The sequence below is a fragment of the Pseudochaenichthys georgianus genome, chromosome 14 (genome assembly GCF_902827115.2).
Source record: "Pseudochaenichthys georgianus chromosome 14, fPseGeo1.2, whole genome shotgun sequence".
Classification (NCBI taxonomy): domain Eukaryota; kingdom Metazoa; phylum Chordata; class Actinopteri; order Perciformes; family Channichthyidae; genus Pseudochaenichthys; species Pseudochaenichthys georgianus.
The window spans coordinates 18,995,222-19,009,635 of record NC_047516.1 but is presented as its reverse complement, the minus strand read 5'-3'; the positions used below and the strand labels follow the sequence as shown (position 1 = coordinate 19,009,635).

At 39.8% G+C, this 14,414-nt stretch overlaps 1 protein-coding gene across 1 annotated transcript in view; it reads left to right on the top strand.

Moving 5' to 3' along the window:
• Positions 1-13,632, top strand: part of lrch2 (leucine-rich repeats and calponin homology (CH) domain containing 2) — a 33,063-nt gene extending 19,431 nt beyond the window's left edge. The window contains exons 18-21 of the mRNA XM_034098729.1: positions 1,815-1,927; positions 7,013-7,150; positions 8,692-8,769; positions 9,283-13,632. Coding sequence (XP_033954620.1) covers positions 1,815-1,927; positions 7,013-7,150; positions 8,692-8,769; positions 9,283-9,402 — 449 coding nt within the window. The 3' untranslated portion in view covers positions 9,403-13,632. The remainder of the gene's footprint in view (positions 1-1,814; positions 1,928-7,012; positions 7,151-8,691; positions 8,770-9,282) is intronic.
• Positions 13,633-14,414: the final 782 nt, after the last annotated feature.

Below are 14,414 nucleotides of genomic sequence, written 5' to 3'. Positions count from 1 at the left end.
CCTTTCCACTGCAGGGATATGCATGGAACATGGGTTCACAGAGATAACCTTTTTTATATGTGCAGTGGCTGAGGCATTGCTTCATATAAAACAAAGGCTCCTTTCTGAAGCCAAGACGGATTCTGTTTAGGTGGAGTCCCAGCGTCCTTTCTCTAGAAATGGGGAAGGATTTTGAGGAACTGTTGATCTGCTTTCTGATAGAAAGCAGATCAACAGTTCCTCAGAATCCTTCTATCAGAGCTCTGGCAAGGACAAGGCACAGCACACTTGTCATCGGCCAATGTCAGCATGTTGTTTTATTTGGAAAGACTCATGGAAATCATTTGTCATCATAGCTATCTGTCCCCAGTGGTGGAGGACATTTCATTTAAAGTAGCACACTGTAGAAATACTCTGCTACCATTTTAAAAAGTCCTGCATGTTTATTAAAGTATGCAGAGGTGGAAGAAATACTCAGACCTGGTACTTAGTAGAACTACCAAAGTGTAGGAATACTCTTGTTACAAGTTGCAATCAAAATGTCACTTGAGTAAAAGTATTAGCATCAAAATATACTTAAAGTACCAAAAGTAGTATTATGCAGATTGCCCCATTCCAGAATCATATATATATTATATGTTTTGATTGTAATTATTGATGTGTTATCAAAGCTGGTAGAAGTGCAGCTAATGATATGACTTCTCAGTCTCATTTAAGTGTGAAGTGTTTATATTTCACATCACTTATACAAATCTGCAAAGTAACTAAAGGTTACAAACATAGTGCAGTAAAAGTACACTATTCTCCTCTGGATTGTAGTGTAGTAGAAGTACAAAGTAGCAACATTGTATTTAACCATTACTAGGTATGCATTAAATCAGCATTTTATTTTGAGTTGGCTAAAGTGCAATCATTTTTTTAACTTTGATATAAGGTTGCAACTAGTACGATAGGATCAAATGTACACCTTATATAATTACTTCTGTCTCCACAGTCAAACATCTAATGTATTCAGTTATTTTAATTAAGGATAAAGTGGAGAAGCTTGAGCCGTGCAAATGTTTGTCATGTTTAAAATGTATGTTATTCCTCCCTAAATATTGCCTTGATAAAGCTATAATGTAGTAAAGTAAAAGTCACTGCATTGGTACAGAAGGTTTGTTCTTCTCATTGGGACTGTAAGGAAGATCTAATTCTAACTAAACAAGAAACATCATCAAATTGAACCCTGTATCTAATTTTTTCTTAAACACAGATATACAGTAGGTGCCAAATATTCAGGGAGATGACGGTTGTATGAAAGTCTGATTAAGTCAAATTAAAGTGTGAATTAGTTTTAAAATAAGAGCAGAAAACAACTCTTTGAATATTGTCACACATTAAACTGAAGATTTTTGGAAAACAACCGTATTATATGTTGTAAGAAGCTTCATTTCCAGAAACAAGGGAACCATTGATTTGAAAGGATTTGCGGGGGATTAAATTAAAACAAAACATTTTAGGAGAAGAAAATGTGTTTAGGAAATGTACTGGCCTGTACTTTGTTGTTGTATTATGAGGACAAAAGATAATAATCATATTCATTTCTAGAAAAACCGTTGGCGGTAAGCTGCAGTGATTTAAATGTTCTACACTTGGTTACTGTGGCGTCTAAACGCAGATAACATCAAGATTTACCGCTTATCTTCACTCAAAGAGCTTTGGCTTTTTGTCGGGAAATCGAGAATTGACGAGTGGAATTTGCCGCTTCAATGGTTGCTGTTCTACTATAATAACGTCTTTTTTGTTTCGCTGTAAATGATCTGGAACTCAAAAGACTCCATTTATTATTTCAGCATTCGCCAAAGGAAGCCGCCAGGAGTACGCCTCCACAGACCCCAGCTTCACCATGAGGAGGAAGATGGAGCACTTGAGGGAGGAAATCGAGCAGATAGGAATCCTGCGACAGGTCAGGAGCTTCACAGCTTGTTTATATCTTTGCACAAAGCGTTGAGTCACTGTGGTGAAGTAGAAGCCTGCCAGATCCTGCTTTTTTTCCAGTGTTTATAACTTGTGTGTGCGTCCATTCAGTTTCTAAGAAAATGAGTCACACTGCATTGTGTATCAGTCCAATCAATGACTCATCTTATTTCCTCTAGACAATAGGGCAGACGCAAAACTGCACGATTATCGTTGACAAAATAAATCCGAAAGGGGGTTAATTCACTGTGAGCACATTCTTAAAGGCCTGTTAATGAGTAACACCCTCTTCATTGATGGTATCATATTTTCCCCCTGGATTTAATAACTGTAAGGCCCAATTCCAAACCGATCCTTATCCACTCCAACTCCATCACGGATCTAACTCCTTTTGTTGTCAAACTCACAGCTAAACGAGGCTCCTTCTTTCAGGTGGAGGGTGTAAATACAGAACTCAACTTAATTTGCGCAGTTTACCTCTAAATCTTTGCAAGGAACTATTTGTTAACTCAATGTTCCATCCATCTTCTCCCGCTTATCCGTGGTCGGGTCGCGGGGTAGCAGTTCCAGCAGAGAGCCCCAAACTTTCTTTTCCCTGGCGACATCAACCAGCTCTGACTGGGGGTCCCAAGGCGCTCCCAGGCCAGCAAAGAGATATAATCCCTCCACCTGGTCCTAGGTCTACCCCTTGGTCTCTTCCCAGCTGGACATGCCTGGAACACCTCCCTAGGGAGGCGCCCAGGTGGCATCCTAACTAGGTGCCCGAACCACCTCAACTGGCTCCTTTCGACGCGAAGGAGGAGCGGTTCAACTCTGAGTCCCTCCCGTATGACTGAACTTCTCACCTTATCCCTAAGGGAGACACCAGCCACCCTGCGGAGAACACCTATATCGACCACTTGTATCCGCGATCTCGTTCTTTTGGTCATGACCCATCCTTCAATCAATCAATCAATCCATCAATGTTTATTTATATAGCCCAATATCACAAATGTTACATTTGTCTCAGTGGACTTCACAGTTTGTACAGAATATCAGTATGACAATACGACACCCTCTGTCCTTGGACCCTCACATCGTACAAGGAAAAACTTCCGGAGAAAACCCACAGTTTAAAGGGAACATGGGAGAAACCTCAGGGAGAGCAACAGAGGAGGGATCCCTCTCCCAGGACGGACAGACGTGCAATAGATGCCGTGTGTAAATTGAAAAGATAATACATTTGCAACATAGGTAGTCCAAATGTTTGGAAATGCATGCGTGTATAATAGGAAGATGAATCCACGAGGATATCCATCCAGGACCGATGATCCAGGACCACAGCCACGACTCGCGATCCAGGGCTCGCGATGCAGGACACAGGACCGCAGGATCATCTATGACTCCGGATCCCGGCGTATATAGACACCAAAAAGAAAGAGATTTGGGGAAGCTGGGTTAATCGGAACATGAGAGTACACAGGTACAGACAGAGAGAAGGAAGAAGTAAGATGTCCCCCGACAAACTAAGCCTATATCAGCAAAACTAGGGGCTGAATCTAATCAGCCCTAACTATAAGCTTTATCAAAAAGGAAGGTCTTAAGCGCACTCTTAAAAACGGATTGGGTGTCTGCCGCCCGAACACAAACTGGAAGCTGATTCCACAAATGTGGAGCTTGATAAGAAAAGGCTCTGGCTCCCATTGTACTTTTAGAGACTCTAGGAACAACCAACAACCCTGCATTCTTGGAACGCAATGCCCTAGTAGGACAGCATTTTCATGACCATAGGTGAGGGTAGGAACGAAAATGGCCCGGTAGACAGAGCTTTGCCTTCTGGCTCAGCTCCCTTTTCGTCACAATGGTGCGGTAAAGCGACTGCAGTACTTTCTTGAGAACAAGAAACAGATGTTCTACTTTTGAGTTCAATGTCAAATAACAGAATGGTCTACTGATCATGGACAAACAAACTCTGATAAGGAGTACCTGAGATTATATTAGGGCATGTTTTTCAGCTTATTTTCATAGTGTCAGCTGCCTGTCCCACGGGCGGGTTACACGTTGAATGCTGTTCCTGAGAACCTCAGCCTTCTACTGTACTTGCCTGTAATGACAGAGTTTAAGATTTCATTTTCCAAGGAAGTAATGCTGGATGGATTCCAAACAATGCAGGGCTCACAGTTCATTATGCCAAGTGTGAAGTTTGCACGAGTCTCATGTCACATCTTTTTCTTCTGCGGAATACTATCGATTATCAGTTAATAATACCCTGGTCCATTACATTGAATTGGGCTTAAATTCAGATTGAACAGATAGTAGTAGAAGTGAGATACCAGGTATGTCCACAGCATAACAAGAAGAGTGAAGGCAAACTGACATCCTAAACTTTATTGCACCAAGAGAGAAAACAGAGGTGAGAGCAGCAGCAAGTCAGAGACTGTCAGACACACCTAAGTATGTGAGAAGCCGGTAGGCTGGGCATGAAACCAAAGGTTAGTAGCTTGAGGGATAAGATCAAGGTAACCCAAATAGTGAGGAGTAACAAAAACAGAGATGTGATTTAGCGAAAGATATCAGATCATGCTTTCAGGCGCTTTGTTAGTTAGGCAGAAAGATCGAGTATGTCATGTATAAAAGAACCAAGATTGGGAGGGTTACTTTTAAAAATGTAATCCTTGTCAATTACTAGTTGCCTGTAAAAAAAAAAAAAGTAATCTAATTTGAGTACCAAAATATAAAAGTAATTTAACCGGATTACTTTCCGTTACTTTTGTGTTGCCTTGTTATCAAATGCAATGCAAATAAAGACAAAAGGAAAGAAATATCAATAAGATGTTTTTTTACTAACACAACAGAACAATGTGACCTTAGAAGAAGAAAAAACCAAGATATTTAGTATCAAAAAAAGTGTCCTCTGTTCAGAGATTTTATTTATAGGAGAACCTGTCTTTCAGTAAGCATATTCAGGCAGTAGCCTATCCACCAACAATGAAACACATGAGCACATACTACAGTTTAAAAAAGCTGCTTCTGAGCTGAGAGAAAAGGCTCTGTTTAATATACAGTTAAACTCACATACACTATTTTATGAACACATGGGTTCACCTACTGATAACCCTAATTATAAAAATAACAAATGAACCTAAGAAAGTGAAAACCATAAAGCAAGCTCAAACAGTAGGCGTATAGATTCACACTTAAAGTATTAGCCTATCGAACAGAACAGCTTACAGATAAAAGGAGACATAAATCTGACTATTTTTGAGTTTTTTAGTAACATTGTAATTCTGCTAGAAATCCCCAGTAATTTTCCCATTATTTAAAAAAATCTCAAGGTCTTCTTGTCCATGTTGGCTTTCAAGTCTTGACCCTTGACATCGACCATACAGTCAAGTCTTGACTCTTACATGGATGAACTTTCTATCTCAATAAAATCATTGTTGTTGCTGGTGAGAGATTACACAGCTTTCTATTCCCAGGGAAAAGGTCAGAAGGGCTTTCAGAAAAGAAGCAGGAGTGACAGACCAGATTTCACATTTGTAAAGAGCAGAAGAACTCTTTGTCCGTCAAAAATCATTTACAACAAATTCTTCAACTGCTTTGAATTCATTGTGATAATCAGTAATATATTCATCACTATTGTCGATACAAAATGAGGCTAAACTGCATCATGTGTTCGCTGCTCCCCACTGACTCCATCATGGTGACAAACACTCATTGGACTCTGCCCACTTTGATCTGTCGGACCTGTTCTACCCTCATACACAAACACAAAGAGGCTTTCTGCATGTTAACGGTTCCAAATATTTATTATTTCAACTCCTTCTGTGATATGTGAAACCCTGTGGTATGTGACTTCTTCTACTTTGTGAAACTCAATCACCAAGAACCATTCGGGCACAAAAGGGGTTGAGACACAGCTGTTTACCAAAGGGCAGCAGCAAGGTTGGGGTAAAAGAAAATACTGTAAAACACAGCTTTATCTGGCACCATGCATTATGATGGCATTCTCATTTAGATGTTCAAAACATGGAAGGATGAAAGGGAAATATATATTAATATATATATATATATATATATAGGGGTTGGACACAAACAGAGGGACAGAGACTATAGTTATGGTGAAGAGAAAGAGAGAAATAGAGGGGGACTTTTGTCAATCTTCAGTAATAGTTCAAACAATGAAAACACTGTAGTGGTAGAAGGTTACTTTATAACAGGGGTGTCAAACTAAAATATACAGTGGGCCAAAATAAAAAAATCGGTACTAGTTCAATGTTTATTGTAAAACGTATTGAAATTAACTTGCACATATTAAACCTGGAACTAACAAAGCTTAAATTATTGCCTATAAAAACAACATTAAACATTAAATAATCAGTTGCATTCATTTCTTATGGCTCTATCTGCAGAGTCATTTCTTATGATTACATTTCTCCACAGAAAAAAAAAGTGCAGAAGGAAACATCCATTTAAACTCAGTGTGCTGCTCTGTGATGCTAGTTCAGATACTTGGCATCTCATCTTCGGTGCAAGTTCATCAATGTTTGGGGTCAGGCTCTGAGCTGAGGAAATCCTCAGGATTGAGTGAAGGTGTGCGTGCAATATACTGGCGGGCCAGAACTAATAGCAATTAGAAATTATCCTGCGGGCCGAAATTAAATCCACTAAGGGCCTGATTTGGCCCCCGGGCCTTGAGTTTGACACATGTGCTTTATAAGAACTCTTATTTATCAACATAACAACACAACACTAGAACTGGAAAATTACTTTCTATTTGTATATATACAAGACATGCAGACTTAAAGCTGAGACGTTGCAGTTATAGTTATAGGCCATGTGCTGGGACCACTCATCTACTACCAAGTTAACATAAACACATATTCTCAAAGTATTTGCAGTGGTGAATATATTTATCAACTTGCCAAAAGATGACTAACTCAGATAGTGCAGTGCAGGTCAGGACACTCTCCGAAGCACATCAGCTGGTCCTTTTATAAAGCGAGTAAATAAAGAACAGACAGTCTGAAAACATGTGAGTGAACATGTGTATGTAAATAGTGATGTGATGAGGTCATTGTGGATGTGTTTGCAGAACATTGAGACCAGACTGAAGGTGTTGCTCCCAGAGGATGTTGGAGCCGCTCTGATGGACGGGGTGGTCCTCTGCCATCTAGCCAATCACATCTGTCCTCGGTCAGTCGCCAGCATCCATGTACCGTCTCCCGCTGTGGTAAGCACACTGAAAGCACAAACAAGCTCTCTCACTTGACATAATTAAAGGGGCCTTATTATGCTTCTTGAGGTTTTCTCTTTCCTGTCGAGTGTTATATATTTTCAAAGGCTAAAATCCCCCCCCGTGCCTGAAACACCTCCATTGGAATCCTCCTTTGTCTTCAACAACATGGCATCGCTATATAACACTCGCGCTTCGATTGGCTGGCAATCCAACACTGTACGTGATTAAGGGGGCATGTCTTAGGCTGGAGCCACACAAAAACGGTAACGCAAACAAACCAAAATCGTTATCAAAAATGTCTTCCGTCCACACGCAATAGGCACCAGAAACGTGTCCTTCCCATGGTCCTTCCACACGAGACCGCTCGACCCGCTGGAGACGCTGTAGTACATATGACGGGCCTGTAAGTGGCGCTGTACTTCCGCCACAAAATACACCAAAAGCAGGGTGCACTGTCCTGCGAGATACCGGGACCTGTATCGAAACACTCGGAAAACTGTTGTTGATGTTGTTGGCGAAACACATCAGCAATGACGCGGGTGACACGGGGGTGAGCAGGAGAGGTGAGGAGAGGTGGGGCTATTGCGTCATCGTTATCAGAAAATGATCGTATAGGGCGTAGACACAGAGCCGTTTGGCCCCCCAGAGCGCTTCGACCGCAGATTTACCCACCTTGGGACCCGTTATCGTTATCTGCGTTTCCCTGTCGAACCGTCTATATGATAGAGAACTGTAGCAGATACGACCGTTACCGTTCTCGTGTGGCTCCAGCTTTAGTGGTTGAACTATCACAACAGAGCCAGCCAGCTAACCAATCAGAGCAGACTGGGCTCTGGTTTCAGACAGAGGGTGAAAAGAGGCAGATGGGAAAAATAAAGACCTTTCTTAACATTAAAGCATGGAAACATGACACAGTAGAGGCACAAAATACAAATATTTCATTTCATTTTTATTTGTTCAGTTCATGGTATGCACAACTTAATGTATAACAATTACTTACAAAACATTTATCTATAAACACACCATACCCGAAAAGGAGCAGGGAGAAGAAAGTAATCTTATATTACCTGCCCCTTTCTCAAAATAAATAAATACATATAAATAGATGGTCTGTCTTTCATATTTTGTTATTCACAGTCAATCATTACAGTATTATAGGAAAATAAGAGAAACAAAAAAACAGAAAAGTGCAACATTGCACTTTACCTTGTACATGTGATGTTTTGGTGGTGTTGTTTTTTTTTCTTTTTTCTTTTTTCTTTCCGTTAAAGGTGTGGTAGGTAAGTTTGAGAAACCGGCTCGATGCTCTTAACATCCCGATAGCAATGAATTACTTAAGTGCTTTGACAAAAAATCATAAAAAAATGTCATCTGTGGAACCCGTAGTACTGTAAAAAGCACGACCTAATAGGGTCCCTTTAAGAGTTGGGAGTAATTATAAGCATTGTTGTTGACCTATAAATCCCCACAGCTTTATGAAAAGTGTTGTGTGTCCTGATTATATTTTCTAACATGATTGATATTCCGGCCTCCAGCCAAAGCTTAGCATGGCTAAATGCCGTAGGAATGTGGAGAACTTCTTGGATGCCTGTAAGAAGCTGGGTGTCACACAGGTAATACTATTTAAATATTTCATTACTACTTACTTAAAGAAATGGTGTATTTTGTTTGTTGTGTGTGAACTTATCCTTTACAAAGTTATTATACAGAATAGAATTCTCTTTATTTATATTTTATTTAAATACTGCGACTTTTGCAAGGTTGCTTTTACAAACAAATTAAAGCAGTAAAAAAACGGTTATTTAAGCATAAAAAAGGCAATAGTTTAATTAAATGCACTCAGTTACAAGTTTACAGAGGTACACATTTCCAGGGGTGAATGTTCTAAATATAATATGCAAATATCAGTTTTATAGAGAATTAGGCAATGTGCTGTTACTAACAATTCTCACACATGATTTAGTCAGCCACAAAGATTCCAAGGTTTGCCCAAGGAAAACAAGCAACAGTTTCGATTACAGGTTCATTTAATTAAACATTTCACAGTTGGAAAATCTCCCAACCTCAGCAAATTAAACTATAAATCATCTGCTAAGATAAAGTGTAACTGATGTGTCTCGACTCAGGACAAGCTGTGCCTTCCCCATCACATCCTGGAGGAGCGCGGCCTGGTGAAGGTTGGCATGACGATCCAGGCTCTGCTGGATCTGCCTCCATTAAGACCCACCCCCCTGTCAGCTGTTTGACAAGAGCCCGAATGCTGTGTACAACCCACAGCCCTCCAGTCGACCCCCCACCACCACCACCAGGGAGCAGAGCGCCCCCCGGGGGGAGGACCCAACAGGGGTCTGCTTCTGCCTGACTGAACCAGGAGACAGGAGGGGAACTTCCTCTGTCTTTTTATATGATGTCAGCTGCCACCCTACTTCCTGTCCATCAGATTTCCACTTGTATACTGTTCCTAGTTGCTGGGGGTCAATGTGTGTTCCTGCACTGCTTGGACTCCCCGAGGAGAGACAGAAAAGATCCAATGTTTTGATGAAGACATGTATTTACCTCTCAACATGCTCCGTGCTTATTGAACCTGCAAAGGCCAGTACTGAGAACATTTCAATGCTGATGTGTGAGATATTTGCGGTGAGGAGATGACAGACATGTGACTCACTCTTTCACTAAAGAGATCTGACCTTTTGTAATTTTGTTTTACATAATCTCACTTCTGTATCTGCTCCGAAATCCTGACTCTATTGCTTTCTTGAGGGAGAGGCAGGGCGTGCTTCTAAAAAAAGTATAAGAACTAAACCTCTCTGTAGGTCATTAGTCATTTGGTTTTTCTGGGTGTTTCCTGTTAAAAATGATTTTAACTGACTACTTTACAAAAAATACAAAGCTGCATGCTATGACATTTGACCACTGTAAGAACATGTGCTGGTTGTAGCCAAAAGCACAATGGTCCTGTTTTATAGCATTTCTTTTATTGTTCGTGCAAGGTTTCTGATAAATATTCTGTCATCCGACTTTTCTAAAGCTTTTATACTTTCTTTCCAGTCGTTGCCAAATATCATTGCCATTTTGGGCCATAGTCGACACAAATCAGTCCACGCAAACCTTCCACACATGGCACGCTTGTATCTTCGTGCCAGGCAGGAATCTTTTACAACTCATTATTTCAGGGAAATTCTATTATTTATTCTTTTGTTTTATATTTATATGTTGTTGCTTTTTGCATCCTACCCCTTGGTACCAGTGTGATGCAGCTGCACATTTAGATCTCAAATATTTCGTTTTTTTTTGTGCTGAACTTGTTAACTTTGAGAAGGTTTCTCAACTTAGTCCAGGCAGTAGCAGGTCACCTTTTTAAATTAGGTATCCAAAATGCTGAACAATAATAGTGTAAAGTAAAGATTTATTAATCAATAAGTATTCAACTGTCACTAGGACTTCATTATACTGTTCTGTCAATGATAACGGCCAAAAGGTTTTTATTTAGGTGCTTTAATGGTTTATTTTACATATAGAGTGACTATTTGAGAATTGAAAGACTCCATAACATGGACATTTATCAGTGACACGTTGATGTGACATGTTCAATGACCTCTGGCTTTGATTAAAGACTTGCTAGTTAAGCTACTGAAGCCCATGTTAACAACACAAGAAGCAGAGCAGAGCTTTTATGTGTAGTGAAGACAAAGCTAATCATGATGCAAAAGGTGCCATAAAGTACTATGAGGTTATTGTCTGTCTTGCTGAAACATATGGGACAACATCTTGAAAGTCCACAAATGCCATCAAATTCAACAAAATGGTAACACCTAAAAACACGACATATTGTGCCCTAAAGGAGGAGCGTTTTTCGGCTTGCTGCACTCTAATTACACTATAACATAAGTACCTGGATTACACCTTTCTCTCCCTGTATTTCTCTCTTCTCCTTTTTTCACAGGATGTTTTAGATGTTGTGCAACAGAAACAGATGTTCTACTTTTGAGTTCAATGTCAAATAACACAATAGTCTACTTGTCATAGACAAACAAACTCTGATAAGGAGTACCTGAGGTTATATTAGGGCATGTTTTTCAGCTTATTTTCATAGTGTCAGCTGCCTATCCCACGGGCGGGTTACACGTTGAATGCTGTTCCTGAGAACCTCAGCCTTCGACAGTACTTGCCTGTAATGACAGATTTTAAGATTTCATTTTCCAAGGAAGAAATGCTGGATGGATTCCAAACAATGCAGGGCATTATGCCAAGTGTGAAGTTTGTACGCGTCTCATGTCACGTCCTTTTCTTCTGCAGAATACTATCGACTATCAGTTAATAATACCCTGGTCCATTACACTCCTTCAGGCTGCAGCAGTGTACAGTGAAGGTTGTCTTTAATGCTCACTTTATATTTATCATTACAATTTAAAAACATGGACACATGTTCATAAAGTGTGCAACAGCGTGCTGCATCTTCATAAGCGTCTACATAACGTATAGCCCATATTTAGCACTTACAGTATAATGAAACACAAGCATAATCTGAAATGTAAACTAAGAAAGTGTAGCTAACAGCGCTTCGTTAGCATCACAGAAGCTGGTTGGTAATTTCTCAACAAGTAAGGACAACGAAGGTATTATTACTGAAGGTAGCATACTCACAAACTCTATGTCTTGACTTCCAGGTTTAGAGGCAATGAAGGAACAAAACGGATGTGTCAAATATACTTTAGCCAACAATATCTGGCCATTCTTTACTGTAGGTTTGTATTGCTGTACTATATGTTACTATAAATATTCAAATGCTTTTTTTAAATGACTCACAGTTTCTTTGCATTTTGGAGTTAGGTGAAAAGAAATGACTGCCAAGATACTGGCACCGAATGAATCAAGGCACATAAGGGGCTCACAGAGAGGTGAGTTTTATTGGTTTGATCATGTGTGGTAAAGTGGTGTAGGATTAATAAATATACATACGTGTAAATTGCATAGAAAGGGAGAGCTGGGCAAATTACCTTGAAAGTCACTCGCCTGTGGAAAGAAACGTTTGTTTACTGTAGAAAACAAAAACAGCTTGATTCAACACTTTTTCCACAAGATGTGGCGACTTCACAACTTGGAAATAATCATGGGTTGCATTCAAACTTTGAGATTCCTTTATCTTTTTATTGATGGCAATTCAAAGCTAGGGGGACACTGGGGAAAGGGCTCCACATGACTCAACATCTGTATGGTTTTCCTTTGTTAGGGTATTATGCACTGCATGCCTGGGCCGGTACATCTCCCTACATGTTTTCAAATGAATATGGTCCAAGTTTGTTTGCTTCTCTTCTACAACAGTTTCCTTCAGGTCGTTGTTACCTTACAACCTGATGTTGTACTCTGTTTTTAAACCTCCCATTGATGCCACTCTTGTTTTTTTACCTGCATACACTACCGCATGCTGATCTTTCATTGCTTTATCTAAGTGCCAAATCATGAAGGTATCATTTCATCGCAGCCTTCAGTGTTTGAGCAAAAGCATAACCATGGCACTGTCAACACTGTAGACAGATATCTATCTAGTGATGCTCTAGCAACAAGCAGGAGTTGTTGAGCTTAAGAAGGCTTTTGTTATGATTTTACGAAATTGTATGTTTCGCAGTGATAACCAAGATTTTTTTTCAAGTATATGTTTACATTGTTTAATTTTAAAACAGTTTAACTTTAGGTTGTGTTTCTTTAAAAAGAATCTGGACTGTGAACATTGTCCCTGACCTTTTACACTGGAGGTTCATCAAAAGGGGATTTCTTCAGGAATGATTTTAGTGATGAATATCTCCCTTTACGAACATATTCAGTCCAAATTGACACCTATTTTATTTAAATGTTGACCCTATTTGGAGGAACGATGCAGATGTGAAAACTGTACTGATGAAATGTATTATGATTGCCATTTTAAACATGCCAGTTATCATCTGTCAACAGTTTTACTTTAAGAACGGTGCTATCGATTGGGTAAGGCTTTTTTATGATGTATCGAAGCAAGTTAGAAAAGATGCTGTTTATTGGTTTTGGGAAAGCCATGATGGATCAAGCCCTTTTTTTCCGTTGCACTTCCTTTACAAGCCTGTAACAAAAACATTATAGACATTCAGAAATGTGATTTTCGATGTTATGTGTTAACCTCAAGCGGTGTTCTGCCTCGTTGCACTAGATCTTACCTGTCATCCTTTTTTTGTATCAGACCTGCCGTCAGATTTATTTATTTTAGGGTTTAACAATTGTCATCTCATCCAAAGAAAACAGTGAAACAGTGAGTCATGTCTAAATACTACACTGCCAAGAAAATGTGAGTGTGTGTATATAAGCTTTTTGTATTTATTTGTAATGACTCAAATGCATGCAAGAATAACAAATGGCTGAAGCTGAACTTCTGTACATATCATCTGTAAAAAATCCAGGGATTTCTTAAAAAAAAATGGTCGATATAAAATAAAGTCAAATTCTTTGCAGCCCAGTCTTTCTTTACTTTACATGCATTAACCTCAGGATCTGCCACATACAGTAACTTAAAGGGCCCTATTGTGCTCATTTTCAGGTTCTTTCTTTGCTGTCTCCATGCTTTAATGTTCAAAAAGTGTTTGTTTTTTCTCATACTGTCTGTGCTGCAGCACCTCTTTTCACCCTCTGTCTGAAACCAGAACCCAGTCTTCTCTGATTGGTTAATTGGCCGGCTCTGTTGTGATTGGTCAACCGCTTAGAGATGTCCCAACCCTTAGCCTATTGCGTACAATGTGTGGAAGAAGTGTTACATAGTGATGTCGGTATGTTACTGAGGTTAACAAAGGAGTCGAATGGAGGCTTTACAGACAGGGGTGGAGTGTAGTTTAGGATTTTAGCCTTTGCAGACCATCTACAGAAAGGAGAAACCCCAAAAAAGAATAAAAGGGCCTCTTTAATGTGCCACCATCTGCTGATGCAGTTCTTTATTGTGGAAATATACCAGCTCGTTGTACATATAAGCAACGAGTCCCCTTGCGTGCATGGGATCATCTCCCTGTTGCAAGATGGAGCAAATAGTGGGAATGTCTAGTTATTATAAAGCTTAGCGCAAGTTCTATCAGGATGACTGCACTTGTGATCCATCCTCTTTCGCTGCCTCTAATATGCAGACTTTAGATCTATTCTACTCTCTATTGACAAGAGCTGACCTTTCAGGCTTCATGGCTGCAGCCCTCCTTCACCTCCAGTCATCATATCCAGCGCCCAGGTTGATCTCCTCACTAAATCCAGA